This window comes from Atta cephalotes (assembly GCF_000143395.1).
Source record: "Atta cephalotes unplaced genomic scaffold scaffold00022, whole genome shotgun sequence".
Lineage (NCBI taxonomy): Eukaryota > Metazoa > Arthropoda > Insecta > Hymenoptera > Formicidae > Atta > Atta cephalotes.
The window spans coordinates 4,914,379-4,930,883 of record NW_012130086.1 but is presented as its reverse complement, the minus strand read 5'-3'; the positions used below and the strand labels follow the sequence as shown (position 1 = coordinate 4,930,883).

Genomic DNA, 16,505 nt, shown 5'->3' with positions numbered 1-16,505 from the left:
TCTCATCTATTATTTTAAAGTAAACATTCTTCTTCCATAAACATTTTATCAAAATCATATGAATTGGATTTTGATGAAATCTCAAATACATTTTGAAAATTCTGCTCTATCATCTCATTCTCCTACTCGATACTTTTCTCGACAAGGGTCCTTTTCGATGGAAATAATTCTTATGGAGACCATTCTGTGTGCGGCGAGACCGCGCGACCTTGATCAAGGCGCCTCGTTTCAGGGTCTAGGTCTCGAGACGTATCGCTGCAACGACCGCGATCGACCCGCGATCGAGATCGCGCTTCGCGAGGAACAGCAAAAGAAAAGAGTGGGAGAGAGAGGTGGAGACCGATCAGAGGAAGCCGAGCGAGAAAGAGAGATCGAGAAAATGACCCCCACTCGCGGCAATGAGGAAATAGAGGGGCGCTCTTATAAAGACTATGCCTACAGCCCTGTACCAGTGAGTTCCCCTTCGACGGTGAATGATACACCCCCAGTCAGAGAATCAGTGGAATTGGACATACGGAGGACGTCGTTACGCACCAACGGTCATAGTGGTCCCGAAGATATGACAGAGAAGGGTTCCAAACGCATTCAGATCGTGGCTGCTGCGACGGGTAAGTCCTCGTCTATAAATAAAAGGTTAAATATCAAAGAGAGAGAAAAATTAAAAGATCAATTAATTATTGAAACACTTTTTTTTTCTTGTAAGTTTTGGGTTACTTGAAATTAATTTTCTCATACATTTCTTTAAAACGAATTAACTTTAAAAAATTTGATTGCAAAAATTATATATTTATTTTTAGATATATTTATATTTAAATTATATATTAATTATATATTTATTATATATTTAGAAAGATTTTCTAAATTATTTTTTGAAGGTGAGGTCGATATTTGATGGATTGATTTTTGATGGATTTTTTCAATCATGTATTTATTTAATTAATTTATTTAAAAACCGTCATGTATTACTTCTACTTGCACTGAATAGTGACGAATTTATTATGATTGTAAGATGAATAATCACTCTCGTGTTACAAATACAACTCAATTGATCGATTCGACGCTTGAGGAAGAATTTGTTCTTCGCGTTGGCTTCGTCATATTTCAGTTCTGTATTTTTGAAACTCGAGAAAGATCAAAAGTTAAATTGAAATATATTGATACAATGTAATATAAGATTTGATTCCTTTTATGCGATATTGTTTTTTAATCCTCCTTTAAAAAAGAATAGAATTACGTTATACATTCATCGACATAGTTTAGTTCAAAGGGTTTGAAACGAGCAGATTGGATAATGGACAATAAATCATACTATTTGCTTTTTACTGGTAGTTACTCTTTTGATGCGTGTGACATTAATTGAAGAAAATGAAGAGGCATAATACACGGTTGCCCGCTCTCACCACGTGTAGAACACAGTGCGACTGCACTTTGCACGTGCATGATGCGACCATCAGTGTCCACGAGAATCGAAACTATTCTTATATGTATATTTTTACAAAAATATATACTCAAGTTGGTATGTTTATTGGTATGTTTATTGATTTATTTGAATAAACAATGAAGGTCCGAAATAACGCTTAAGTTGAGTATTAACAATTCCTTTGGAAATTTATTTGGGAGTTAACACTCAATTTGAATTTTGGGCCGCCAATGTTTAGTTTGGTATATTTTTTTATAAGGATATTTTCCGTCCTTTTTTTTATTTTAGCCATAAATAATAAAATATTTCTATACTTGTAACCTTAAGAGGAATCAATAAACATACCAATAAAATATTTTTAATTATTTTCTCTTGAAAATAATTTCTCTTTTCGCAGCAAATAATTTATTAAAACTAGTCAAGGACATAATGCAAGTACGTGAAGCAGAATCCTAAAAATTGTTCAATTCTAACTATATTCAAGTTACACATAATTTTTTGGGGCATCGCGAAAATATTACTAATAATGTTATTTTATCAAAATTTTATGAAAATACACGCAATAATATAATAATATAATGATAATGGAAATATTATTTTAGATGATTGCATGTGACCAAATATTAGACAAACATTATCATAATATAATACGAGTATCTATTATATTTCCAATAATTCAATTTCCATTTCTAAAGTTAACAATAAACACGACAATCATAATCAATAATGAAAGAAAATAAATAAATGAATTTTCATAATTTAATAAAATAGAAATAAACAAATAGAAATAAATTTACTCAACCGAATTTTTATTATTTAGTAAATATTTATTATAAACTTTTTTATCCTGTCATTTTTCTTTTTAAAATCATTTTCCTTAAAGGAACGAAATTAAGAGCTCATTACAAAGATAAAAAATTCCATTACGATGCCTTTAAAATGTTTTTTCTTTAATGTATATAAATGATGAGAATCGAAGACTCGCAATTTAGCGGGAAAAAATATATAAACTGCAAGAAGCAAAGAATCGAAGAAATTTAACAAGAAAATAAGCGTGTATCTCATCTATTAAATTTACATGATACGATTTTAACGCGATGAGAAAGAAGAAACCAAGATAATTATTCGGCTCGATAATTTCGATTAATTGAATCAAAATTAGCTCAAACTTGAGGTATTGAAAACCCACTCAAAGAAAGAACGATGCTCCGCACTACGTGCTACGATTCATGTTCACCGGCGAGTCCTTCGTGTATTTGGATGACGGGAATATTAAACGATTCACATCCGGCGCTCGACCGAATTCAATCTTAACCGACAAAGATCGCAATCGGTTTAAACTACTTCCTCATTACCGGTGCAAGTGGTAGCCAGTCAAACGAGACCTCGAAGCGAGAATCCCGAGTTGAATGGGGAGGGTCTCTCTTACAATGCAAGTCAATCGAATTCGTAATGAGACTAGCGGCGAACCTGCAATTGTTCAGTAATGATCATCGGTTGGATTGAGAAACAATCTGATTCTCGATGGAAATCAGTGTTCGATTTCTCAACGATGTATTCCTTATCAAAACAGGAATAAAATGATTGAGTAATTTTTATCTTACAAGACTATTAAAAATGTTCTGTTTATTTTTACCGAATTTATGCTTTAAGTTTTACTTGCTTGAAAATAAAAATATCGAAGGTATAGGTACAAGGTACATTATAATTATAATTAATCCATTCAAATAATTATTATTTTACAATAAAATAAATCATATTATTCTCAAGACTGTAAGCATAAACAACTCTCAGTACTTTATACATTGTTACTGTGCAGTAAAGTTTTATTAGTAATAAGGCAAAAAATATTTATCGATAAAATAAATTCTATTAAGATGTGTGATAATTTATACATTTATTTTACGAAAAGTATTTTACAGTATGGCTATGCGATGATCGTTCATTTACCAGAAAATTAAAGTAAATTTTACACACAACACCTGTCTCTATGTGGACTTGCCAATTCCATAAAATTTACTAGATTTTAGTGCATATTTACATTTTTCTCCGTGGCGGGATTAATAAAAAAGAATAAAATTAGACACTTCCTTATTGTATAATTAAATAAGAATAATCCACGTTTTTTCATGATTAAATTGCGCGCTCGGGAAGAATCATGTAGAGCTAAATTTATTTAGGTAAATCTTTACGCGTATACAGCGAGTATATAAAAATTCAAATCAACTCTGATTAACTTAGCAATTCGCGCGAAATCAGAAATCACGAGAGTAGCGTGAGAACGAGAATCCTTGAATAGAGAAACGGTAATCCCCGCAACTTAACCAGCAATTATTTATATATGCGGAAACGGATTTGATTTCACTATTTTTGTTACAATATAAACTAGCATGGTAATTCGTATTTGTAGTATCGACTTGTCCTCGTGATGTCAAAGTTTCCGTGACAAAAGACCGAAATACTTCATGGTCAAGTGCTGCACGCAATATTGTACTAAAATATGTATATTAGATATACTGCAACTGCAACATATATTGTATTATCTATCCAACGAATGAACATCTGAAGGCATTTATTAAGTTGCTTGATAAAAGCCAGTTTAATCCTCAATCAGTTCGAATAAGTTCGATTCTTGTGAAAGTAAAAGTCGTTTGAATATTCATTGGAATTTCTGTATTGATTTTGCATATAAAAATGCATTTGTCAGCCTTCTCTCTTGAAGATTTTAAATTAATTTATTCCATCATAAGTAAAAGTTTTAATGTAGAACTGTACATGAATAATGTAGGTTAATCTCGATGTGACAGTGTCATAAGAGATAATAACGCATCTTAATTTGTACCTGTCACTTTTAAAAATTTAATATATCAATCTTGTTTATCAAACTTCATACAATTTCTTGGATAAGATGCAATTTTAAGATTAACTGGAATTAATTTAAAATATAAAATATAAAATTTTATTATCTCTTGACTACGTGGACGACAAACAAATTAAACTTTTAATGTACGCTAAGTGTTCTCGATGAGTAGATTCTCGTTAAAATGTTGATGAAATGAATTTGATATTTATAAACAAAGCATTCCGTAAGAAAGAGAATTTACACTTTTAGCAATGTTGTTCAAATTATTATTTTTCTACATATCCAGAATAAAATTCTGTGATTCTGTGTCTTTTGTGGCGAGTTGTTTATCCAATTATTTATCTTTATCAATTTTTGATGACGAACTCTCGCGTATGTAAAAATGCAGCTTCACTATTTTATTCGGTATCGACAGTTACGTGATAGATACTTCATTGTTGTGATATTTTTATATTTTCAACCGGAATTTTTTCGAATATTGTTATCCGCAGTAACGCCTCTCTCGTTGTTAACTATCGATTACGTTATTCTATCCTATCGCAGTTGTCCTCATTTTTAATTCATTGTAATTTTATGTGTGTCCGATACAGTTCAATGTTTCATCGCGCGGACGTCAATGTTGATTGATCGTGGTGCAACGTCAATACGATTTTGCAAGTTGTGACAATATTTAAAAATCACGCATGGAAATATACCCGATGATGTCCAGACTTTTTTTATATCGAACTGCAAACATACGCTAATCTTTTAAAATATAATCGTATTTCGTCACACGTTCCATTATTGTGATTCATTAGACGATTCATTGACGTGATATTGTTCGGCGATGAGAAGAAGCTTGCTTTTATTGTATAAAAATGTGATTATATTTTCTGTTAACTGTAATCTGCGTTATCTTACTTCGCAATGATAAAAGTGAATTTTATAACCGCATCTCTTTCGGCATGATTGATGATTTTGAATATTATATTCTATCATTTTTTAGAACACTTATTTTTTAGAACAATATCTTATATACAATGTATACATATAAGGTGATATTGTGACTCTTGTAGGTATAATGGCCTCTCTTAACATCTCTGATAGACAATAAATTCTAATGACAATTTACAGAATCATGTATTCAGTAGCCCATTATATCATGGCGCTAATATGCCATAAAATAGCCGATATTTACTATATAATACATTTTTAATTTTTACGTTCAAGCATTTTTAAACGTTTTTTCAAGTTACATTTTAGAATTTAATTGTTATACATACTTATTTTTTATGTACTATCACACGAATGTATGTACACTTAAGTGCTGTTCATTATTTTACATTTTATTTAGCTGTACATATTTCGAGTTATGTAAAGTTAAATAATAGCAGAGGAATTTTATTAATATAATTCTCTAAACTGACTGATGATGACCTTTTTCGAAGATTTCAATATAAATATAATCATTCGATAAGTTGCAGCTCTACTGCTAATCTATATAGTTTATTTATATTACGATCTGACGCAACTTGCCGGTTTGCGTAAAGGAGGCACGGCAGTTTCTCGCGCCATGTCTTAGCGCCGAGTCACTACCGTCTTCAGATACGTATTATCTATAAATTTTTACTGAATAGCCTATAATATGCGCGAGAAGATATGTGTGTGTGTGTGTGTGTGTGTGTGTGTGTGTGTGTGTGTGTGTGTGTGTGTGTGTGTGTGTGTGTGTGTGTGTGTGTGTGTATGTGTAAAATTGCAGAATGCATGCAAATATATTTGCATGCATTCTGCAATTTTATATATATATTTGCATGCATTCTGAAATTTTATTTCTTTGTAAATACTCTGACGGAAAAATTTTTTTGAAAAACTACATAGATCTTAGAAATTCTTTTTCATAGGTATTCGTAGTGAAATGTAGCATTGTTTGTTTGAAAAAGAAATCCTCCTTTCCATGTACTTTTGATGTTACATTATGAATTTTTACGGAACATTTTTTTTCTTGTATCACGAAACAAATAACGTCATACATCGTACTACAAATATCTTCGAAAAACTAAAAATTCCTAAGATAAAACGAATCTTAGAATTCTAAGATAAACGAATCTCTTTACATTCCACTACAAATACCTTACGAAAAACTAAAAATTTCTAACTTGTTTCAATCTATTTAGTTTTTCTGTACTTTTTTGTAAAAATTTTTTTACCAGGATATAATTCTGTAATCATATATTTTAAATACCATGTTTTTTTAAAGAAAATTAATTTTTTAAATTTATTTTTGTGGAGGGCAGTGTCATCAAATTTTTATAAATAATATCCTAAATAATAAATATTTCGTAACTTTGAGTTTATTATAGAATTGATTGAGCAACAAATTTATCAAATGTAATCGTTAAATTCTAAATTTAACAAAGTTGTATAAAATATAAATGTAAATATTGTAAATATATAAAATAGGAGGTTATAATACTATTATCTCTTCCAGTATTTCAATGTATATGATAACATAATATAATCCGTCGAAAATGGAATAATAAATATTTCATAACTTTGAGAGTCATTTTAAATTAACTTTTATATTATAAATGTTTAAAAAGTCAGTAAATTAAATTTCCTAACGCTTAAATTAAATATCTTGAATTGTTTAAAATTAATAATTTTATAAACAAGTATTCTTGAGAAACACTTTCTCATATTTTGAGATGTAATTTTTTAATCAACGTCTGACTTTCACTCTACAATTTATGATGTATCATGCAATATTTCGTAAGCGTATTTAATTGCGCTTCGTTACTTATCGATTTTTATCAGGCCATTTTGTTGCTCATTTTACGTATTTCTGTCCCGCGATAATCCGGTACGAGCCGTACCATGTCATATATATGAACGCGTAAACAAAGAGGTAAAATGTCACGTTAAAATTCGTAACAAAAAGAATGTTCTATTGGTATGAATGCAACTTCAATGGGTTGACAAATAAAAATTAAGAAAATTAAGAAAGATTATGTAGTTAATTAATGATGGATCATCATCAAACTCTGATTACTTGATCGGCACCGACTACGATATCTCATTCAGGGGCAAAGATACATCGATTCTTGTGTTTTCAGCATCACGTCTTTGATATCGGCGTTTTTGTTTTCAAAGTTTTGCCAGATTATGCCAACTCATTTAAAAATATTCAATTTTTATTCAATCGTAAAAAAAGTTTAAATCTATATTTGAAGAGTGACAAAGAAATTATCCTACCAGAATGATATAATGTATAAATGAGATTGTTTGTTAATAAAAATATGTCAATATGGAATATCATTTAACATTGATATGTTATTTTATGAATATATATATTATATAATCGAATTATACGTGGGCGAGTCAATAAGATAAACTTAATATGTATTGTTTTGTTTTTTTGGATGATAAAATTAAGGTTACTTATTGATTCACCTATTGTATATTATTTCCGTTAATAATCTCTATTGATATATGTAATTTTTAATTGCTTTTTAAAAACTTTGTTGAAAGTTGAAAGCCGTTATTTTAAATCGCAACTTTAATTATCTGATATTTAAATTTCTGTTTGGAATATGATAGAATAGATAATTAATCCTATAAATTCCGCTATAACTATATATAGATTTATAATGTGATTTAAAATTATAAAATAAATCTTATCGTGGTTTATTAAATGATAAGAGAAATATCAAATCATTTGGTAAGTACATGGTGTAATTGGTGATGGATCATGTAATGGAAATATCAGTTATTATGGAAAAATAATTATCAACATGGAAATTTTTCATCGAAAACGAGACAACGTATCAAACGACCTTTCTGTCTATCTCGTAATATCGTATTTGATATCGTGAATTGATGAATGCCTACCTACATATTTGGATCTGTATATTCACGGATTACTTTGCACGGATTTATTGTATTGTAATCAATAATCGCTACCTCGTGTCAGGTGATTAATGGAAAAATAATTTATTAAAATTAATTAGTAAAATTAATTAGTAAAATTAATAAGTAGTAAAGCATGACAACAATCGCGTATTATTGCGCACAAAAAATCAAGAGGAAACGGAGAGATGATAGTCCCACGCAACGATTAGGAAGATCATGAGTGTGAATTCTATTTGCCTTGTGTTTTATTTGCTTATCAAAAAAGGACGTTGACTCTTTTTGATATGCAAACAAATTGATTGTGCTCTCCTCAGACAATATCGATTGTTTTACAGGACGTCTATCTTAAAATTCTTAAGACTTGTAAAGTTTGTCAGAAAGACATTTTTATGACGAAATTAAGACCTCTTGATTTATGATATCTTTGTATCAAGACGTTTCAAACGTGCATGTGTCTGAATTTTAAATTATAATTAGGAAGTTTCATGTCAAGTTGTTTGAGGAAAAACAATACTCGTTGAAGATAATTTACGGCCTCAAAGATAATATTTTTGCTTGCAAGCGAATATCTCGGTAATTAACAATTTGGAATTGATATAACTGCAGATTATTTAATTCATTATTATTATATAAATAATTACATAAATTTTGTTTGCAGTTATATAATACCATTATTTTTCTTTATACAATTCTTTTTTCTAATTTCGTATATTGTTAATGATCGTCTGATAATATCGCAATTTAAATACTTGACTAATCGCGTATTCATTAAATATTACATTTACAGTATTTCATAACAATTTCATAACAGTAGTAAATAAAAGTAACGTTAATGAAATTCAATAAAATAGAGCTTGCGTGCACGTTCGCTGCTTTCTGCGTGACAAGTTTATTGTTGTCAAAGCTGTTCCTTTCCTCGTAAAAATGCGAGGTGCAATCCTATGTTCGCGTCGATAATTTTACGTTGTGACAATACTAGTGAGATTGTATCTTTTCGATGTCAAGTGCGCGTGCGATTCTTGCGATACACATTTATACTAGTTCAATACCATGACGTGCAATCGACGACGCAATCACATGACACATTACGTCGAAAAATTACGTAAATGAAATACGTAAATTGCGATAATACCGCGGTATATATCATAGTAATATGCTTGGTTGATTTTTCTGCGGTTCTGCAGAAAATTATTTGCAGTGAAGTGACAAATCAGCGTGTAATTTGATTTATGCTTATGCACCGAGACATAAATTAAATCATCCTTTCCCACATTCGTGATACTAAATATAAATTAAGATTTCCTACTTATTAATATAAAATTATCATCGGTCAATGACATACCAAAGTTTTCTTCTTCTATATAAATACGCGAAATATATATATGCGCCATTTCTCTTTTATATAATATAAAATAATTCGTAATATAAAACATAAATTAAAACTTCTCGTTTAATGAAAAAGAAATAGAGTATTATTAAATAATGATATACTGATTATAAATATGAATTTTTTTACAATACGAATATAAATGCTACTTATTTTGTTTAATAGATAATAAAAAAATTATTAATATAATTGCTTTGCACAATAGATTAAACAAATTTTTTTTTACCTGAACTTTGCAAAAGTATATTAAATTTACTTGCAACAGCTGGATATCCTCTGCTGCAGTTTAAATCTCTGCTTTATAAGCTTCGAACGTTTGTCAATCGCTCCGTAAAACCGGAAGCATCGTGGGCCTTGAATCTCACCGCATTACCTGAAATACGCAATTATGTAAAATCTCTTTATCTCCGGAAAAGCCTTCAAAGCAACGCTTTGATTCGAGTTTCATCAGTGAAGCATTGCCTACAAATTATCTCGAATATTAGCACGATTGAATTGCTAACCTCGAGACAAAAACATCTTCGGAAAATCAATTTTTCGTTGGTGATAAAAATATAATTTGAGATTTTGTATGAAACAGATAAATATATTTTCCTAAGATAGTTTCTTCTCTGACAAAACAAAATTTTCAGCTTTAATAATTAAATAATAATTAAACTTTCAAATTTGTAAAAAAAAAAGATGTAGATAAAACATATGTGTTATAAAATTTTTGCGAACAACTAAATAAAATAGATAAAATTTCGATATTTAATCATATGTTATACAATTCCATTTTTATATTAATTACAATAAGAAAAATGATTTACTAATAAAAAAAATATAATAAAAGAAATGATTTATTATACTTCTTCATTAGAATTTGACTCAGTAATTTATCATTACATAAATTTATCATTACATAAATTTTAGGAATAATAGACAAAAAGAATTTTTAAAATGATAACTTCTCAGAAAATACGAGTATATTAAATATGCAGCAAATAATAATGCGATAATAACTGATACTAACGAAAGACGCGTGGACGCGTATAATCATAGTTTACTTTGGTATTTATTTTCATGTTCATTTACGGTTTAATATAAATCCATTTGTGGGTTGATGAATGTATTATTAAGTCTCATTAAAGCGATAAAGTAGCGATCAGAAGAATGTTACCTTTAAAAAGCTGTAGATTAAGACGCTCAATTATAAAGTCATCGTTAAACATCCAAGGGATTAACATTGAGCGTGCGAAGAAGTTACGCGAATATTCCTGCACTTGTTTATTTTCCATTTGTATATACGTCTCGCAATTTTACATTACAGCTAGTCTATCCGTCGTCGCAACTGGTGCGATGATGGGATGGACGAGTCCAATTCTTCCTTATTTGGAGAAGGATGGTGGACCTTTGGAATCGCCGATCAGTAGCGAACAGAGTTCCTGGATAGGATCTCTGATGGCCCTCAGTGCTATTTTCGGCAGCTTCGTGGCAGGATACCTCGGAGAAAAGTATTACTTATAATATAAATTATTTATAATATAAAGAGTCTCTCACTAAGAGTCTAGTCACATACATTTTTTTACAAGAAAATATGACGGCAATCGCTAAATATTGCAGAGCATAGGATAGTATAAAGCTTATGGAACCCTATATATTTTGCAATACAGAATCAAACATTGCCATCATATTTGTCTCACATGACTAGATTTTTACTTGAGGTCTCAAATATAAATTAATCATTCAATCGCACAAGTAATTTTGTATAATAATGTAATCAATTTACGTAACTACGTTCTACTTCTCGAAACTGTAAGTTGGAAACTAGAGCCAATTTTTGTGAAGAGATTTTTTTCTCAACAAGAGACACAGATGTCACACGGAAGTGTAACACGGAATCATAACAATCTTATTGTTTGTTAATGTTAAACAAAGATGATATGATCACTGTATCACACTGTGTCGTTTAATGAAAAGGACCAAAAGCATCTATCAAATTCAAATATTTAATAGCTGAATCAAAGACAATGAGAACTGATTTTTTTCATTGATATTCTATAGATTGGGTCCCAAACGAGCATTGCTATCTTGCCTGGTGCCGTATTTAATTGGATGGATACTTGTCGCCTCTGCAAGTCATGTGGCTCAGCTTTATGTTGCTCGATTAGTACTTGGATTGGCTCTGTCTATCGTATTCACGATCATCCCTATATATAATGGGGAAATAGCCGAGGTAAAATTTATTTTGCATACATATATAATATATACATACAAGTAGCACAATTACTTACACAGTTTTCTAGAATTTTCGCATTTTGCCTAAATTTTTATATTATAAATTTTTATATTTAGGCATTTTTTGCTGATATTAAAAATTTATCCACACTTCTCAGAATCTATGAATATAACTAGAATAAATAAAATAATTATTTAAACAATAAAAATTATTTGTTTGTTAAATAATATTAAAAAATAAAGTAAAATTTAAATTAATTTAAATTAAATTTAAATTAAATAAAATTCTGAGAGACTTTTGAATTATTAAAAATTAAAGCGTGAATCAATGAGAGTTAGAGCGCGGTGTAATTGTAGCACTAATTAATTTGTGTAAAAATGTCTATTCTAATTACTTGAACATTTCAATTCTGAACTATCTATATAGCAACAAATTAAAAGATCGAACGTTCTCAGAGGACTAGAAATAAATATATCTTCCCCTAATTATATTTTTGACGCATTGTTGATCGTTGACACATGTCAATCAAGTACAAACGAAAAACGAGAGATTTGTCAATATTCTGTACAACCCAATGGATCCGAAAAGCGAAATTAAACATATTTTAATCAAGTAATATAAATAAAAAACATTTGTACACAAATTAATTAATATTCATCGCGCTTTAAGTCTCGTTTTAATTTTTAATAATTAAATTGGTCATTATACATATAATAACGAATTTATGTAACTTTTCAGGTGTCTATCAGGGGAGCATTGGGCTCTTTCCTTCAACTCTTTATCACGATCGGTTTTTTATATGCCTATGCTATTGGGCCGTATGTTAGTTACACAGTTTTTTGGATTCTCTGTATCCTCTTACCGATAATCTTCTTCATCTCCTTTTTTTTTATGCCGGAGTCTCCATACTTTCTCCTCCGTCGGGGCCGTAAAGATGAAGCGATTGCATCTCTGGTGAAACTCCGAAGCAAATCCGAAGCTGCCGTTCAGAAGGAGGCCGATGAAATACAGGTAAGTCATTGTGCAAAACATAACTTTCTTTTATAAAATTGTCTGCTCTAAAAAAATTTCAGAATCTTAAAATTGATTAAAGTCAGGAAAATCGATTTGACTCTCAGTTAATTTCGTATTAATTTTTTGTCAAGAAATTCAAATCGTTGGGGAGGAGGGGGTATTTAATTTTATAAAAAATTCTACCAAGAAAATTATGCGGTTAGTATATATTATTATAATAAAAAAATGCTAATTCGATTCGCGGTCGTTTATGGCTTCATTGATTTCTCGCTCGACTGAACAAGGTGATCGCGAATGCACCGTTACAAGCACGTACTCAATTATTATTAGACACATGTCCGAGTATACATTGTCCGTCAGATCGCTTTAGACAAACGAGGTTATGACTAAGGCCGTTTCTTGATCCTAAACGACAGTGTCGCACATTCGTGAGGAACAATTATGACTGGCTTGCAAATAACATTCCTTCCTACAATATAGAATCTCGCAGAATCAGATGTTCTTTCAGTCATACGCAGCTTTACATTAAAGCTATTGTTCGAGCGTTGAAACAGTCGCAAAATGTAATTGCAAAAATAATTAACATTAAGAGCCGAGGAACATAGAAGCTCAGATTGTAAGTGGACAGCAAATTTGCTTCAGCATTATCTGAAATTCTTTTAATAGCATACACATTTAATTTTTTTATTTCAGAATATTCTATGTAGATTGTTGTATTTTAATTTTAATATTTAGTGTTTAATAAATTTGTCTTGATTTTTCAGATGATACTTGATGAGGCTTTCAAGAATCAAGTTAGCATCTTAGATCTATTCAAGGTGAAGGTGAACATCAAGGCACTGGGCCATACTTGTGCCTTGGTTTCCTTTCAACAATTTACCGGTATCAATGTCGTGCTGTTCTATCTACAAAATATTTTCATTGCTGCTGGAGGCAGCATCTCAACAGATGTAGCACCGATTATCATCGGAGTGGTGCAAATATTAGCGTCAGCAGTAACACCCGTAGTTGTCGATAGATCAGGTAGAAGGATGCTTCTCGTCATCTCCGGCATCGGAGAGACAGTCAGTTTGGTGAGTAATTGCTTCCATTTTCAGATTTGATTTCAAATTAATCAATTGTGAATTAAAAAAATATGTAGTATAAAAAATATGTAGTAAAAATAAATAAAAAAGAAATTTGTTTAAATCTGGAATATAATTTAATTCAGTTATGAGAATTAACAAAGATAATTTCAAACTTGATTAGTAAAGACTTTGAATAGCTAGATCAAATCTTATCGTTGATGGTACATATTGTCTTATTAATTAAAGATCAAAATTAGTAGTAGAAGTCAATTAAAATAGTTAAAATTTCGCATTCTTAAATAAGCACAATAATATTTCTGATAGAAGATATTAGTTATAAAAATTATTATATAAAATAATACATTCTTGTTTTATCTTTTCTCATGTTTTTAAGAAACCAGTTGCAGTCATAAAACTCACTCATAAAACGTTGCAATTGAGAATTATTATTAATCATATACACTTACAATTAATTTAAAGATATGATAGTTTCAGAGGAGAATTAATAATGCGGGATCTAATATTTAATCTTGCATTGAAACTTTTACAAAATTTTCATACTACTCTCTCTTTTGATGAACACCAGATTGATTTGGAAATTTGCATGAAAAGCGTGTCTAAAATTAGCGTATTCATGAAGCGATAGACGCGGTTTCCCGTAAAGTTTATTTCCTGTTTTATGAAACGAATTGTAATTTTATCGCCCTGCGATGATGAACCTGAGTTTGTTAGAATGGGTATGCATTTTGCTGTCGATTAAAATTTCAAAGGAACTTCAAGGAATTTAGATTAGAATCGTTAGACGCATAAAGATAAATTTTTTCTAAGAAACACAATTATCTTTTGAATCATATTTAATCAGTGAATCGCAATTAAATTTGAAATTAGACATAATATCACGAAACAAAATTATTATTTTTATCGGTTTTCTCATTTTAATTTTATTAAATACAAGGTTGCCTTCTTTTTATAAACATCACAATTATGACGTTAAATGAGATGAATTAAAACAGAATGTTACTATATACATATGTTTGTTTTAATTCATCTTATTTAATGCCATAATCACGATACATATAAAAAGGAGTGTTGTATAATAAAATTCAAATAAGAAGATTGATAAAAATTTTGTTTGGTGATATTGTATATTAATTTAGCATTGACGATTCCATTCCACAAATATTTTTTGTCAACAATAATTTGTAGATGATTGACGCGAATTATCGCGTGTTGATTCATTTTCATATTATATTCACGCGTTCAAATCATTAAATGCATTTTTCGATCAGGTGAGTTCACGATCAGCATGCATAATATACTCGTTATGGATTTAACTTCTTTTATCACGCATCTCGCCTTCAGGCACATTCATGACGAACGACTTAATTATTCGACACAGAGAATTGAGATGCTACTTGTTATCGTCATTTGGAACTTATACAATCCTCTTTGTAGATCAGATAAAGATACAGCCGAATCCTCGCGCTCGGTAAAGTCCGGCGCAGGAAATACAATAATAAATCGCGAGGATGTATAACAATGTCCTCGAGAAGAGGAAGGTTGAGCATTATTATACATATATACGAATCGTCATTATGCATTCCGATGAAATACGATGGAATGTATCGGATTCAGTGCACAAAGTGCGAGGACTTCCACGTGACTATATGTACATCGATTACATAATTTGCGATAGGAGGCACGCGTATGATAACACGTCGATTGAAATGTCGAATGAATTGAAATAATTATAATTTTTGCATTCTAAGAATTTTTTGAAACGTTTTGAGTTTCCTTTTTTCGTTTTGCCATTGTGAGTTTATATATAGCAGCATACAGTTTTTTATCATACAAATTTTAACTTTTGTTCTCGCGCTTTTATCATGTGCTTATAATGTGACTATTGGTTTTGCAGTGTGCTATGGGCTTATATTTCTACCTGAAGGAAGTACAGCACGCGGATGACGTAGTGGAACAGATATCCTGGTTGCCGATAGTCTCGCTAGTCATCTTTATCGCCACATACTGCGTGGGCTGGGGTCCTCTTCCGTGGGCAGTGATGGGCGAAATGTTCGATCCGAATGTTAAGGCCAAGGCTTCCGGTATAACGGTTTCCGTCTGTTGGTTCTTGGCCTTCCTCCTTACCAAGTTCGTTAGTAACATCGAGCAAGCATTAGGCAATTACGCGTCCTTCTGGATGTTCGCAGGATTCTGTTTAGTTAGTGTCCTTTACACGATATTTTTGCTGCCCGAAACGAAAGGCAAGACTCTTCAGCAAATCCAGGATGAGCTCAACGGAGTAACTTCAACCGTAAGTGTCGAGAATGGTAAAAAGTGAGACGGGAGCAGTCGGGTTCGATTATCTTGATGTACATGCTGAACTCGATGAATTCATCAACACTTTTAAGAGATTAAATATTTTTAAAAAATATGTAAAGTTTTACATTTTTATGACATCTATATAGGAATTGGATATAAAGAAGGAGATTCAAATAAATCATCAGAAATGCGGATAATATATGTATCTCATCTACTGCCAAATTTACACAGATATAGATAATATGGGTGAAAAAGAAATATTTTTAAGCAATCACCGCATGATGATCTAATAATTTAAATAAAATGTTCAGGTATCTATAGAGAGAGAG

The 16,505-nt window shown here is 30.5% G+C and overlaps 1 protein-coding gene across 1 annotated transcript; it reads left to right on the top strand.

The window, feature by feature from the left end:
• The first annotated feature begins 379 nt into the window (after nt 1-379).
• On the top strand, nt 380-16,195 carry LOC105619757 (solute carrier family 2, facilitated glucose transporter member 8). The gene is made up of 6 exons (XM_012201274.1): nt 380-608; nt 10,868-11,051; nt 11,602-11,773; nt 12,515-12,787; nt 13,555-13,863; nt 15,773-16,195. The coding sequence occupies exons 1-6, from the start codon at nt 380-382 to the stop codon at nt 16,193-16,195; spliced, it is 1,590 nt and encodes a 529-aa protein (XP_012056664.1).
• Nucleotides 16,196-16,505: the final 310 nt, after the last annotated feature.

Coding starts and splice junctions, on each gene's coding strand:
- LOC105619757 (XM_012201274.1), top strand. CDS start 380: ATGACCCCCACTCGCGGCAATGAGGAAATAGAGGGGCGCTCTTATAAA. Junction 609..10,867: donor GATCGTGGCTGCTGCGACGG/GTAAGTCCTCGT, acceptor TTTACATTACAG/CTAGTCTATCCGTCGTCGCA. Junction 11,052..11,601: donor GCAGGATACCTCGGAGAAAA/GTATTACTTATA, acceptor GATATTCTATAG/ATTGGGTCCCAAACGAGCAT.